Raw genomic sequence first — 15036 nt, forward strand, 5'->3', positions numbered from 1 at the left:
CCAGTCTGTAGGTTCTCTTTTTACTCTTTTGGTGAAGTCTTTTGAAGAGCATAGGTGTTTGATTTTTAGAAGATCCCAGTTATCTAGCTTATCTATTGGGTTTTGTGCATTGATGATTATGTGTGTATCCTGTTAATGCCATGTATTAAGGGCTAAAGTGTTGGTCCTATTTTTTTCTTCTATGAACTTTATATAAACTTACTTATTGATACCTAATTTGAAAAAACTCACTATTCAGCTTGGGGAAAAAATGGAACAAATTTTCACAACATCTCTTTCCTAAATTGGAGTTTTTTGAAAGGGGTAGGATGGACCGAGGTAGACAGCTTTTGTGGTTAGGGATTTTTTAAGTGACCATTGGAAGTCTAGGTAAAATGGGAAGGTATGTTATAATTGAGGTCTCAAAATATTTTTTGTGTGGAGTTCTGAAATAAAAAGGTACTAAATATGTAGTTTTTGTTAGATGTTCACTGGTTTGATCAGCAAGTAATATCAAAGATGCTGGATTTTTAAAAAAGCTATTTCAGTAAAAATAATGAGTTCTGTTCTAGATGAAGTGAAGTGTATAATGTCTTTGGCTTATAATTAAAATATTCTTATAATATATAAATTATTTTCTCCAGAGGTCAAGATGGTTTTTAGAGATACTGGTTTTCATTAAAAATTAAACGATGTCACTAAATTTCGAGGCTTTCGTGTATGTAATCTGAAAATTAGATAAGAAGATTAGATATAATAAGTTTTAAGAGGGCAGAAGAAGTCACTAAAGTTTATCTTGTAGATGATGACCATTTAATTACTATTACTTAAAATTATATTCTCATATTGTATTATGTTAATATGAACCATTGGAAGTTTATCAAAGTCTCAGTCATGTGAAGTTAAGAATATACTTAAAATTATTATCTAAATTTTCCACAGAAAATAGTTGTGCAAGAACTGATGCCGTTTTTACCCCTTACCCTGGATTTAAAAGTCATGTAAAGGGTAAGTACACAACATGATATCATCATCACTGGCAGAAGCTTATTCTAGATTATTAGCAAAATGGAATAGTTTCTTTTTATTTTAAAACAAAATAAATCTTGCTTTTCTTTATTCCTGGGTTTGTGGTTAGATGGTCTTTATGAAAAGAATACAAAATACTGTTAGGAGCCCTGGTGGTGCAATGGTTAAGTACTTGGCTGCTAGCTGAAAGGTCAGTGGTTTGAACCCACCAGCCGCTCTGTGGGAGAAAAGACCTGGAAATCCTGTGGGGCAGTTCTGCTCTGTCCAGTAGGGTTGTTGTGGGTCGGAATTGACTCTACAGCACAGAACAGCAATAACATTAGGGAGAGAGAATTTCTGATTTTTGAAATGCAAATTTACATAAGCTCAGAAGTTTCTTACCTTAGTTTCTAGAGTTGTGAATACATATGGACCACAGACTAGACCTGAAGGAGTTCAAGGGTCAGGTCATAACCCTAACAGCATGCTTCGCGATTGTGGTAATCAGGCTGTAGAAGAACGACTGCAAAATATTGAGGCTCACTTGCGATTGCAGACAGGTAAGCCAAGTGCTAGGTGGTGCCCCATAATGTACCTTTGCAAGTAGTTAAAGAAACTCCAGTTCATTTAATCACCAAATAGTCATTGAACACCTGTCATGTACAAAACATTGTTTTAGTTGCTATAAAAATGAATAAAACATTGTCCCTGCTTTCAAGGAATTTACAGTTCTTATTTATGCTCTTCTTCCTTTCACTCTCTCTTTCTCAAATTGAGAGAGCACTGTTAGGATGGGAGCGAGTTCCACATAGATCCTGATATTCTCAATGTATTGAATTCACAGTGGAAAACTAACATAGTCTTTTTCCTGTTACCAGTTTCATAACTTACCATGACCACTTCTCATTCTTATCACCCACCCACTGTGCTAGATACAGTGTGTTGAGAAATGTGATCCTAGTCCTCAAGAATGTCTCAGTGAAATTAAGCATATGAATAAATAAATGCTGGAGGTGCAGTGAACTGACATTTATTGAACAATACTAAATGCCAGCCACTCTGAAAGCATTATGCATGTGTCAGCTCACTTAATACTTGGTAATACCCTTCTGAGGTGTTGGTGCTATTATCATTGTACAGATAAACTGAAGTTCACATAGCTCAAGCTACATACCCAAGGTAGTAAGTGACAACTGGAATTCAAACCTTCATCTTAGCTGGCTACAAAATGTGCATCTCCCTTCTGATAGTACCAGGTCCTGTTGATTTTGTCATCTAAATATCTCAGATCTTCCACTTCTGTCTACCTGCACTGCTGCTACTCTAGTGAAGCCACTGTGGTCTCTCCCTTCGACTGATGGAAGGATATTAACTGATCTCTTCAGCACTAGACTTCCTTCTCTATTCTATAGCCAGAGGGGTTTTTCTCAAGCTCAAATCTGATCTCGTTATTACCCAGCTAAAAAGTCTTTAATGGTTTTCTCTTGCCCTTAAATGCCTGCCAAACTTAGTATTTATTCATTTGTTCAACAAATAGATATTAAGCTCCTACTACATAAGCCAGGCATTCTTCTGGTGCTGAGAATACATCTGAACAAAAATTCTAGTTGGGGGAGCCAGGTGGCATAAATAATGAAATTATATGGTATGTTAGAGGAGAAGGGCTGTGGATAGAAGCAGCTTGACCAAGAGCTGGGAAAGGAGATTGGGGTGGGAGGGGGTTGCAATTTTAAATAGCATGACCCATACCTGTAGTTCTAGCCACATCTCTGGGCTTCTTACCTCCCGCTCATTTTGCTGTCTTAGCCTTTACCCATGCTTTTCCTTCCTCATTCCAGACCAGTGGAGGTTCCCCTTTATATAGTCTCATAACACCTGGTACTCTCTGCCCTCCTTTATAACAGTTATCACAGCTCTGTTTTCTCAATGTCTGTCTTCCCTGTAGCTAGTAAGGTCTGTGAGAGTAAGGCCTGTGTCTGTCATGTTCATTACTTTGTGCCCATTGCAGTGCCTGGCACAAAGCAACTGCTCAAATGTTTGTTGAATGAACTGTTGCTCATTTCACCTTTTCAGATATTTGCAAAGTACACTTGAGACACAAAGTTAGGACACAGAGACCTCAGGGAGGTCAAGGGATGGTATGAAATGACATATGAGACCTTGGAGGATTAGTAGTAATTTTCCAGCAGGCAGGAGAAAAACATTCCAAAAAGGGAACAGAATCTGCAAAAAGCACAGGAACACAAAATATGGTTCTGGGAATATCTGAGTCTAGTTTAGCTGGAGTGTTTGCTGGATGGAGTTGGAGGAAGATAAGAGAATGAGTAAGTCTTCAAGGGTAATGAGAGATTAGCACTAAAAATTAATCCCCTCCCCCAGAAGTAGATGAATTTAAAATGTAACTATATAAATCATTTGATTTATTAAGTTTCTAGTAGTATGAAGTAGTTAATTTTTTTGACAAGTATCTGTTGAATGCCTGCTATGTGCCAAGCACTGTTTTAGGTATTAGGGATACTAAAATGATGTAGTTACAGTCTCTGGCTTCAAGGAATTTGTAGTTTAGTAGGCGAGAGAGGCATAGTAATAATGAAGTGACATGTTAAAGGGACTGTGAAGGAAGGGTGTGGTGGGAGGACAAAGGAACTTCCACGTGAAGAGGTTCAGGCAACGCTTCATTGACACAGTGAAGCTTGAACTGGGTCTTAAAAGGTACAGAGATGAGGCAGAGGGCATTCTAGGCAAAGTGCGCAGCAAGAGAAAAGTCAAATGGATAAATTATTCATTTTACCATATTCCAGAACAAGAAAAAACAAGGTCCTGAGATAAAATACACATTCTTAAAAAACTTATTTCTAGAATTTTATATTTAACAAGTCGAGTTGAAACATTTGATAGGAAAATGTGCCCATATTCTTTAATTACATAGTGAGTGTCTAATCATGTATTCAGTCAGTAAATACTGAGTACCTGCCATGTGCCAGGCACTGTAGTCTGTGAACTAACATCTGAATGTCCTAGGTTTGTGCGGTGCCCAAACTGCACAGCCATACCCAACGAACAAATTGGTAAAACTCGCTGTTCTTACATTAGGGTGGGAAAATAGACAATAAATAAAATATATACGGAAGGTCGAGTGGTGGTAATGATATGGAGAAAAATAAGGAGGGCAGGGAGTGCCAGGTGGTAGGACTGGTAAGTTGGAATCAACTCGATGGCAGTGGATTTTAGTCAGAAAAGGCCTTACTGATAAGGTAACTTTTGAGCCAAGACCTGAAGTTGACAACAGCAAGCCTTGGGAATATGGAGGTAGAGGGAGCTGCAAGTGCTAAAGCTTGGCCTAGTCGAGTAACAGAATAGAGTGGCTGGAACAACATGAGTGTGAGGAGAATGTTCAGATTGTGTGGGGCCACATAGACCATTGTAAGAGCTTTGGCTTTTAAGTCTGAGTGAAATGGGAATGTACCGGAAGGTTTTGAGCAGAGAAGTAACATGATCTGACTTAACATTCTAAAAGGATCACTGTCTGCTGCGTTGAGAATAGACTTTGGGAGAAAGGCAGAAGCAAGAAGACCCGTTTGGATGTTGTGATGGTCGTGTGGGAGATGGTGGTCTGGTCCCAAATGGTCACAGTGGTGGTGGTGAGAAATGAAAGGATTCTAGATATAATCATAAACTTGAAATTTGAGTGATCTTAATTTACCATCTGCCTTCCCCCGTCAAAAGCCCTTTTTAACATTTTCCAAGTTGAAGGAAAAGTGAGGCATATGGGGAGAAATATAAGTTGAGGAAAATATGACATATTGCAACCACTGAACTGAATTGTCGGTTGTCACTATGCGTTTTTCTCCTCCCAGGTAACTACCAAAGCCTATCAGAAATACAAATTGTTCTATCTAGGAACGATTTCAATATCTTATAAAATGAATTTAACAGAAAACAAAACGCCTTTCGATATAGGAAGTATAAATGAGGCTTGGGGAGGAGGTATGAGTCGGAATCGACTCTATGGCAACGGGTTTGGTGTTTTTGGTTTTGGGGAGAAGATATAAAATAAATCTGTCCCATAGGGTACAATATGAAAATGTAAACTAATGATTTCATGCAATTTTACTTTTGTTCATTAATTTTCTTAAGTTTAAATATTTTCCATTCCTTTGTGTAAGTGTCTTTGCATGGTATTTTAAGAATAAAAATTGTGAGAGGAAATTATTCAATAGTATCTCAAAATTTCTTTTGTATTTAGGTGGTCCAGTACCAAGAGACATTTATCAGAGAATTAAAAAACTTGAGGATAAAATCCTTGAATTGGAAGGCATCTCTCCAGAATATTTTCAAGCTGTAGTGAGTATAAGTATCTTTAAAATATAAATAAAAATATAGTCTTATTTTAGGAATCTTTATTGTATAACAATTCACTCACTGATCTGTGTGCAAAACACTGCTTTAATAATTCAGAGATGAATGAACACAGTTTCATGCAGGGAGATTACCTGAATATTATATTACATACTCATGATTTTTAAAGTAAGGGTACTGTTGTTATACATTACCCAGATTCTGAAACTTAAGACATTTTCATGGCATAAGTCATCCTGGATAGTGGTCAGTTCTGTCGCTGTGAACTTGCTATCTTGTAACACAAAAGCTTCCTTTGGGACCTTGCTCTGTCAGTTATACCTTCTGTCTCTTTAATCCCTCTCTCTTCACAGACTTCTTCCTTCAGCTCATACACATGTTCACATTTCTCCATACTAAACAAACAAACACCTCCAGCTGCCACCCTACCTTGTCCTTTACCTTAACCACCAGCCTTTTCGAAGACTTCTGTATTTGTCTAATTGCTCAATTCTAGCATTTTATGCATTCATTGATTCATTCTTACCTCTTTTTCTAAGGACATTAAGACACTGTTGTGCTTGGTAATATCTTCTTTGGCACAGCACAGTTTTTAGACAAGCAATCTTGAGCTCCTTGTGTTATTTTCCTCAGTCTTCTGAGGTGATTATATGTAACACCTGCCTTTTCTGAGGTTTCTTTTTTTTTTAGCAATGACATGTTAGAACTATAATGTAAAAGTGAGATTTTACTAAGATTCTTATTTCTGAAAAATTACAGAAAGTTGTTTCCCTGCTCATATTAGCATGGACTTATATAAGTCAACTGGCAAAAATATATATAAAATTCATTTTAGGTATAGCAACAATCTTTCCAAAGTCATAGATTGGTATGATGTACAGAAAAGAAGTATTTCCAGAGGAAGAAGGCAAGTCACATAACAAGTGGGCAGCCAGTCCTAAATATCAGAAACTCCGAGAAAGGGTTTTAGTGATTTACTTCGCTGGTATGTCAAATGAGGCCTTTGAAACTACTAAGGACTGAAGCAAGGATTAAATGAGATAATACTAACCAAGCACTTAGCACAATAAGTAAATAGTAAAGTACTAGCTATTTTCATTTATTTAGTTTCCAAAACCATCTGTGAAATAGCCATATAAATGTAGATAAGTCACTGAATTCCTCTGGCCTTTCAGTTGTCTAATTTTAGAAAATTTGTTGGTTAGACTACATAATTACAAATGTCTTTCCACTTTTAGGATTTTATTAATCTTTGAATGTCTTAGAAAATGTTACAAAAATTTTATGGCTTTTCCTGCAACAATCTAACATTCAGTTTTTCACATTCAAGTTCTTTTCATTAAGTAATCCCTAGGAAAACTTATTTTTGTAGTTAAATTCATACCTTGTTAAATCTCTTTTCTAATTCTAATTTATGAAAGCTTAACATAAAACTATTACTATACTTGATTAACAAAAGAACATGACCTTCAAATCATAATATTATTTTTGGGGGATCTGTTATACATAGGTTAGAGTATTTGGTTAAAAAGATAGTAGTAGTTAGATTTTAGAGGACCTTAAATACTATGCCAAGAAGTTTAAAGTCTACTCTCCAGGCAGGGGGGAACTATTGAAAGCTTTTGAGCAGGGAAAGGACTTGTGAAAGCTGTGTTTAGAAAGATTTGTTTAATACTAGTGTGGGAGATAGACGAAAGGGACAGAGTAAGGACAAGGAGACAATATTATACTAGTGCAGATGTGAAGTGTGATCCTGACCTAGGGGCAGGAGAGTGGGAATAGAAAAGATTAATGCGGGAGACGATAGGAAAGAAAACTGGACAAATATACTGATGACTGATTGGGTATAGAAACTGATAGAGAGCAAGGAGGAGTCTGGTTTCCGGTTGGGAAAATGATACCATTAGATGCCATCATTGACAGAAACAAGAAAATCTGGAGGGAGAGTTGTTTGGGAAGAAATGTGAATTGAAGTCATCGCAGGACATGCAGATAGAAATATCAGAGATACAGGACTTAGACATGAGATAATTGGGAGTGTCTGTGTAGAGGTGATAGTTAAACCTTTACGCGGTAGAGATAGTGGGTAAGAACACTGAGACTGTCAGAGGCCTGATGTCTGAACCTTGGTGACTGCCTAACTTCAGGGACAGGAGGCATTGTAAGTGTAAACAGAGACTCATCCTGGATATATTAGTCATTCATAAAAGGATGGATAATGACAATCTGATAAAACTAGTGCTTTTTTTAAAAGAGTATTTCCAAATCTGTTAAAACTGCTAATGTGTATATGATTAGAAAAATCACTTGTGGATTAGTATTAGAAGTGACATATCCAAATTAATAGTGAGTACAAGGAAGCACAAAACACTGAAAAGGTTTAAACATTCAGACTGACTGTCCTTTAGGTGTATAAATATATATGGCACAGGCCCAAAGGGAACAATTTCGCCCTCACCTTTCCATAATAGAATGATGAGCCATCTCTAGGAGCCATACTCTTCGCTTGGAATGGAGCGATCTCTAGGATTGTCCTTGCACATGAGAGGAATTGAACACACACCCTATAGAGGACATAGCACATTATTCAGCACTATTGCCATCCTCACGTGGTAATGCATAATAGTCGATATCCTTCAGACGTGGACAGGAGAGACTACACATGTAGTATAGTCCTCTAGCTTCTTAAGTTAGGAAGTAAGGGAAAGTTGGGCCCATTAAATTTTTTAAGTATTGAACTTTTGTTGGAAATTGAACTTCTGAACTCTGAAAAGATTTTTGTTAAAATGTGTTTATCCAGATTCACATATACACGAATTGTAAGTATGGCAGAGCTTCTGACAGTTGGGTAGAGATTTATCATCATGGATAACATTGAAGCATAACATGAAAAGGGAAACATTAAAGAAAAAAGATTCAAGTTGTATTTAGTTCATAAAACAAAGCCAGATTAAAATTCTTTTCATTCTGTGAAACAGACATAAAACTCCAAAAAATGTTAATATATATAAAACAGGAATTATGACAGAGGTTAGTAATTGTTGGACCTTTTAATGTATTAGGTTGAAATATCTTCACCCTTAAATTAAACAGAGATTTAAATGTGGTAATGTTTTCAAAATTCATGGACACAGCTTAACAAACCATTTTAAGGATATGATCTTTGTGAGTATTTCCAAATAATTACTTATTTTAAATTACGACACTTGAAAACAGAAAGTGTAACATGCTTCACAAGTGTATTTCCACAGCACTTTGTTCACTTTCTAACACTTATCACTTATAATTATTTGTTTATATATCTGCTTTTCACAGTACATTTTGAACCTGTCAAGGGTAGGAGCTGTGTCTTGTTTACCTTTGAACACACAGAATTTAGTAGGTACCAAATAAATGTGCAGATGAACAGATAGGACTTGGTGGATAGTTAATTCTTGGACTTTTGAACTAACCAGGTGGCATTTTCACTCTAATCTGTAATGGTAACTCCTGGTTCTAAAGAGGATGTAAGGTGGGAGGGAAGCACTGATGGCCAAGTCAACATCATGAGCACAGGCTGTCTGTGTATGAAAGTGCATGGTGGGCCTGAAGCATGAGGTAGAAGGTGGATCAGGCTGGAAAATTAGATTTAAGCACATTTTGAGGACCATGAAAGTCACATTATGCAATTTGTACTTGCAGTGACATCGGAGCACAATTAAGTTTTTGAGGAAGAGAGAAAAACCTGTAATTAAGGTCCCTGTCTAGTAGCAGGCATTATGAAGTCTTGAGTTGGAGAGAAGTTGGAGTCAAGGAAACTAGGAAACATGTCAGTGTCCAAGCCAGAGAGAAACGAAGGCCTGGATTGGGGCACTGGGACTAGAAAGGAAAAAACATTTAAGACACTGCATCCATCGAATCAGTGGCCCTTTGCCACTGATTAGAAGTGAGAAGGGGTTGGCCATGGAAGAGACCTCCTTACTCTCGAGTTTCCTTAAAGCAGGAGTTCCCTGGACCTGTCTGTGTGTTTGTGTGTGTGCATTTTAATTTCCTTTTCATCAGGACACAAATATTATAAATGTAACTATAAATTACATGCTAAAGTAAAATAATGGAAGAGAAATTTTTGAATTTTCTGTCTAGCTGTCCCTTTAGTTTGCTGTGCTTTCAGATTATTTTCTCTCAGTTACCAAAGCTTATTAAAGTTCTTACATTTTATACCGAGATTTCCTTATACTTAAGAAATAAATTTTAAAGCTAGTCCAGTATATCCACAATAGATGTGTCAAAATATCTGTTCAGCCCTACAGTAAACCCCAAAGATCACAGTTTAAGTCATTGATGTCCTTATCCTTCTTATTCTGATATTTCTGTCTTTGGCTTCCTGGTACAGTAAAAATCTGATTGTTCAGTGACATGGAGTATTTTGTAGCTTAAACTGTTAGGAGAACAAGGGGAGTGTATTTTCATCAGGTGTATAAAAAGCCACCTCTTTGGAAAGGAGACTGAGTAGTGACCACATTAAACATTAAGCCCTTCTGCCCATAGGCCCCACCACAGGTATCCAGCAAAGGAAGGAGCATATTTGCCTAAGCTCTTTTTCCATGTTTAAAAATTCAAGACTTAGTGATTTCCCGTTTGTTATAACTTCTGATAAGAGGAATACCTCGATTGTCTTTGAATCACCTTTTGACACAAAGGGAAATGTGAGTTTTAATAAACTCACGTCTCAATGGTCAGAGATGCACATGAGAAAATTCTGCCATCTAGCTTCAGTTTCTGTATCTGATTTATTAGTTTGCTGTTCCAACATTGTGGTGGTGTGAAACTAAGAACACGATCTAGAAAGAGCTCGTTAGATCAAATTTTGAAAGGCCCAGCAGCTTGTCAGTGAGAATGTTGTCAGCCTCAAGTAATAGAAATTTGAGCTCACACTGGCTTAAGCAGTATGGAAATTCTAAAATAGGAAGTCCAACGGCAGGTTCAGTCTTCGGGGTTTATTGATTCATTGGCTAAATCATGGTTGTCAAAGACTTGGGTGCTTTCCTCTCTCAGTTCTGCTTGGTGTTGACTTCTTCCCTAGGCAGATGTCAAGACAGCTACAGCACTCTTAGATGTCCTGTCCATATTCAGCTATGTCCAGAGAAAGGGAAGTGTTCTCTTCTGAGGGCTTTCTCAGGAGTGAGGAAACTTTTTCCAGAAGCTCCCCTCCAGCAGACTTCTTACTAATTAACCAGAATCGGGCTCATGCCCATTCCAGTCACTGATAAGGCCAGTCGTTTGGGATTGGATCAGCATTCCAGTAGCTGCTTGCATAGAAGACCACAATGCCACTGTAGTCTGAGTATGGGAGTGTGTGTGTGTGTTTTCACCGTTTGGTATACCAAATTCTCTTTTCCTTTTTCTATTGCTGCTTCACTTACTCATTATACTAGGATAGTTACAAAAAAAGAAGGAAACTAAAATATTCCCAGAGCACCTGTTTCCACAATCACTCATCCCCATTAGAAGCTGGTAATTAATTGAAAACTACTATACGTATTACCAAGAACAGCATGTTGCTGTAATGTTACTACTACATACATTTATATCATCTTTGGAGTCTGTCAGAACATAAGCAGCTAGATGTCAGTTGAGGCAGTGCTTGGTAAGTTTGTGTGCTTTGTTTCTGTCACCATTCTCAAAAGCTCTCTGTATTTGGTAGTCTATGAAGAAAATTTGATGCTTACATTTTGTAAGCATTGATTACTTAACCATTGTTTTTACTTTTGATCTAGAACTTTTCTGGAAAAAGAAGGAAAGTTCAACCACCTCAAGTAAGTTAAGTTACTGCATTTTTAGTTTGGTTTCTGAAATAGTTTGATAAGTTTTATACCTTTCACATTAATAAAAGTTTCTACTTCAGTTCATACCCTGGATTTAGGACTCAGTAAAAGGACACCGTAAATTAATTTACTTGAATTAGATGCATAATTCTGTTACAAGGATGCAAGACTGTGGAGTGATTCAGATCGGCCAAATAAATGTAAAAGTCTTTACCCTGCTTTAGAATATATCAGTTTCAACAGGCCCATAAAAAATAAATAATACACATAGCTCAGCCATGTGTAGGAGACTAAATGGGCACACCAGCCCAGGGGCAAGGGTGAGAAGGCAGGAGGGGACAGGAAAGCTGGACAAATGGAAATGGGGAACCCAAGGCTGAGAAGGGGAGAATGTTGACATGTTGTCATGAAGTTGGCAACCCGTGTCACAAAATAATATGTGTATTAATTGTTTAATGAGAAACTAATTTGCTCATCTAAAACACAGTAAGAAAAAAGAATGTAGCAATTTCAAAATGCTTAAAAATAATAAGTGCTCAAGTAATACAACCCTTCCCCCCACTTTGCCAACACTACTAATTAGCAGCATCTAAGTAAAAAAAAATGTGTTTGGCAGAAGTTGACTTCAGCCCACCTCTGTCCACAGTACTACACTTTATTACATATTTGAATCTTGATGAAGGAGCCCTGGTGGCACAGTGTTTTAAAGCACTGAGCTGCTAACGGAAAGATTGGCAGTTCAGACCCACCAGTCACTGCACAGGAGAAAAGACCTGGCAACCTGCTTCCATAGAGATTACAGCCTAGGAAACCCTATGAGGGTGTTCTGTCCTGTCCTGTAGGGTCACTATGAGTCAGAATTGACTCAACAGCACACAACAAGAAGTAAAGGAAGTTTCCGTATTTGGCAGAGGTTGACTTCAGCCCACCTCTGTCCAAAGTACTACACTTTATTGAATAATTGAATCTTAATCAGGAGGGTTTTGCTAGCCTTTAATGGTGGTAATGTAAATTTAAAGTTAGTTTAAAAGTTGTCTTGGGCTCGTTTATTGTTTAAGAGTAGTATTTTTTCTTTTTTACTGTAAATTTTTGAGAGCAGCAGTTTTTTCCAGGAGAAGCAATCAATTGAAGTTGGTCCATCAACAAAGAATATCTAGATATTTTAAGCAGTTAAACTAATCTTAAAGTTTAATTTTTTTACTATCAATTTAATAATCAGTTAAAAAAAAGTCTTTGTGATCCTTTCAAATTACAAAAGGTCCAGGAGAGCTTAATTATTAGGAAAGAAAGAAAATGTTTTTGTGCTTTTACATTTAGGATATGGTCATCATATATAGTTGTTCCACCTAAAAATATCCTCATGAGGGGGGAAGAAAACATTTTACCATGCTCTTTGATTGTTTTAAATGTTTATAGTTCATTTAGCACTTTATCTGCATGAAGACACTTCAGAGTCTTATTCAGCAGTTTGTGTTCTTATTATTTACAGCAGAACTATTCACTGGCTGAACTTGATGAGAAGATTAGTGCCCTCAAACAAGCCCTGCTCAGAAAATCAAGAGAAGCAGAGTCCATGGCAACTCACCACCTTCCATGAAAAACTCCTCTCATCCTTGTCATTTTACCCTTTTTATACATCTGTGTAACTTACACTGTAATTAATTATCAATGTAGACTTCCCTGTGAAGTTAAGGTTTATTTTCAGATGAGTTCAACTTGTAGCCAGTAATCTTCAAATATTCCATTGAGTTTAGAAATAGTGAATACACTGAAAATAGCACTACAGAATTTTTTTTTCCCTTCTGTTATAAAGGAGGTATTTTGGAAATTAAAAAACTTAATTTAAAAGTGCTTTTTTTTTTTAATTTGTGGATCACAGAAAGGAAGATTTATTTTGATAGTGACATTTAAAAGGACTTTACATATGTAACCAGCCTACCAATTTATTAGTTTAAATCAGTACCTTGCATGTAATAGTCATTCAAAAAAAAATTACTAACTGAAATGAATTTTAAATGCAAAAACTTTTTTTTTTTAATTTTTCAAATGTCAGACAATTTTAATGTAAACAAACAATAGATTGTTTTGTACATAGATTCCAGTTTTATCCCCTACTGGCTATGTGACCTTGAGTAAGTTATTTAAACTCTTTTTGTGCTTCATTTTCCTTGTCTATATGTGGAGGTGATACTAATAGACCCACTCCATTGGTTATTACAAAGAATAGGTGAATTAATACATGCTCAGCTTTTGCAACACTGTCCCAAAGGAAGTGCTCAGTAAATGTTAGCTATAACTATTGTATAAAACCAGATCTGTCTTTGGGCAGTAGTTAAGATGTTACAAATTATAGTGCCTCTCCTTTGAGAACCTTACCTTTTTCACAATGCCTCAGTGATGTTAGGCAGTATGTATACATACTGCTATAGTGGCAATACTAATTGCAGCTACAGTTTTGTAGCAAATTGTTCATGAAGTAGCTGCTGAGATCAAGAATTATCTGATAGCAAAAATCAGAAATCCACCTAAAATGATTTGTAAAAGGGGAGTTGTTAAAAAAGAATGAGAAGTTTGGAACTTAATTGCAGAAAGTATAGCTGGGCATTGTGGATCTAGAAAGTCACCTGGCAGCTAATCTTTCTCTGTGTCTTTCTTTGTTTGACTGGCTCTGGATCCCTTCCCCCTTTCTGTGTTTAGTTCTGTCCCGGTCCCCTACTCCTTGTTTTCTGTTCTCCCTCTCTGTCTGTATGTCCCTCTTCCTCTTTCCTTACTACATGCACACATCTGTGCATTCACTTTATCTCTCTCTGTGAACTGGTTTCTCTTAAACCACCCCTGCCCACCCACCCAAAAAAAGGCCAAACCAGTTGCCTTCAAGTCTGTTCTGACCCATGGCCTTTTCATTTCTGCCTCCCCACATCATGTGGTTTGTCAACCCTGTATTGCCTATGCATGTTTTTTGCCTTTGAGCTTCCACTGTGCAAACTCTGAACCCACCTCTGTAGAACCTGACAACTCCAGTGACTGCTGTTTACCTCAGTCTTTGTATCTCTTATTTCAAATTCTTCAGAAAGTGAAACTGACTGGGCAGAATGATGAGGCAAGACCTCTTCATAGAATAATGCAATGTACACCTTGCACAACTGTGTGTAGAAGCCTTGAAGATGGGGTCACCTGGTAAAAAGGGGGCTTTGGAATCACTTCCAAGAATTGGATGTGGGGTATGTCATTTCCACTGTCTTACCACTGTATTTCATCTCTGCCCGGTAAACTCATCCTTCAAGGTAGAATTGCCTCAGTGTTGTAGTATTAGATAGGTGCAGCTACAAATGCCCACTCACCAGGCAGTCTCCATCTAATTGAGACATGGTCACCATCTTGCCAGAATCATGTCCTCTAGGTACAATGACACATTTTACTACCAGCACACCAGCAATACAGTAGGAAAAACTTCAATAAAAATTACCAATTAGGAGAGGAGGTTGGCTTGGAGGTAGGAAAGAAACCATGAGTCTGTTTCTTGACTCCCTTGGCAGTAAAATAAGCTCTTATGTCTGGCAGTGTTATGACATGCCCGTTAGGAGGATTTCCTTTTTTCTTTGTCCTTCAGACCTGCTCTTCTGAGGTACTCTCGAGAGGAGTCCTCTCTCCACTTCAGTAAGTACTTACTGTCTGGTGCCAGCATCCTATTCAGTTAAGCCTGGAGCCTGCAGAAGAGGCAAGGACTCCACCATGTTGGTATGAGTTGAGCATAGGTACTTATTCTTAAAGACTAAGCTTCTGGTAATAATGCCCCCAGAACTGTAGTGGGCTTTTAGTCATTGCCTTTATTGAGTATGCCATTGACTACAAGGTGATGCCAGGAATTTTTGTAGGGGTAAGCTTA

General features: G+C 37.3%; 1 protein-coding gene across 2 annotated transcripts in view; it reads left to right on the plus strand.

Annotated features, from left to right (window-relative positions):
• The window catches only part of MBIP (MAP3K12 binding inhibitory protein 1), a 24084-nt gene extending 10092 nt beyond the window's left edge, over positions 1 to 13992 (plus strand). The window contains exons 5-9 of one of the 2 annotated variants that reach the window (XM_004376501.2): positions 922 to 987; positions 1395 to 1547; positions 5234 to 5331; positions 11103 to 11141; positions 12640 to 13992. In XM_004376501.2, the coding sequence (XP_004376558.1) occupies positions 922 to 987; positions 1395 to 1547; positions 5234 to 5331; positions 11103 to 11141; positions 12640 to 12747 (464 nt within the window). In that variant the 3' untranslated portion in view covers positions 12748 to 13992. The remainder of the gene's footprint in view (positions 1 to 921; positions 988 to 1394; positions 1548 to 5233; positions 5332 to 11102; positions 11142 to 12639) is intronic. The other variant, XM_012555597.1, reaches the window with a different exon arrangement.
• The last annotated feature ends 1044 nt before the right edge of the window (positions 13993 to 15036 follow it).

This window comes from Trichechus manatus, unplaced genomic scaffold (assembly GCF_000243295.1).
Source record: "Trichechus manatus latirostris isolate Lorelei unplaced genomic scaffold, TriManLat1.0 scaffold00043, whole genome shotgun sequence".
Taxonomy (NCBI): Eukaryota; Metazoa; Chordata; class Mammalia; order Sirenia; family Trichechidae; genus Trichechus; species Trichechus manatus.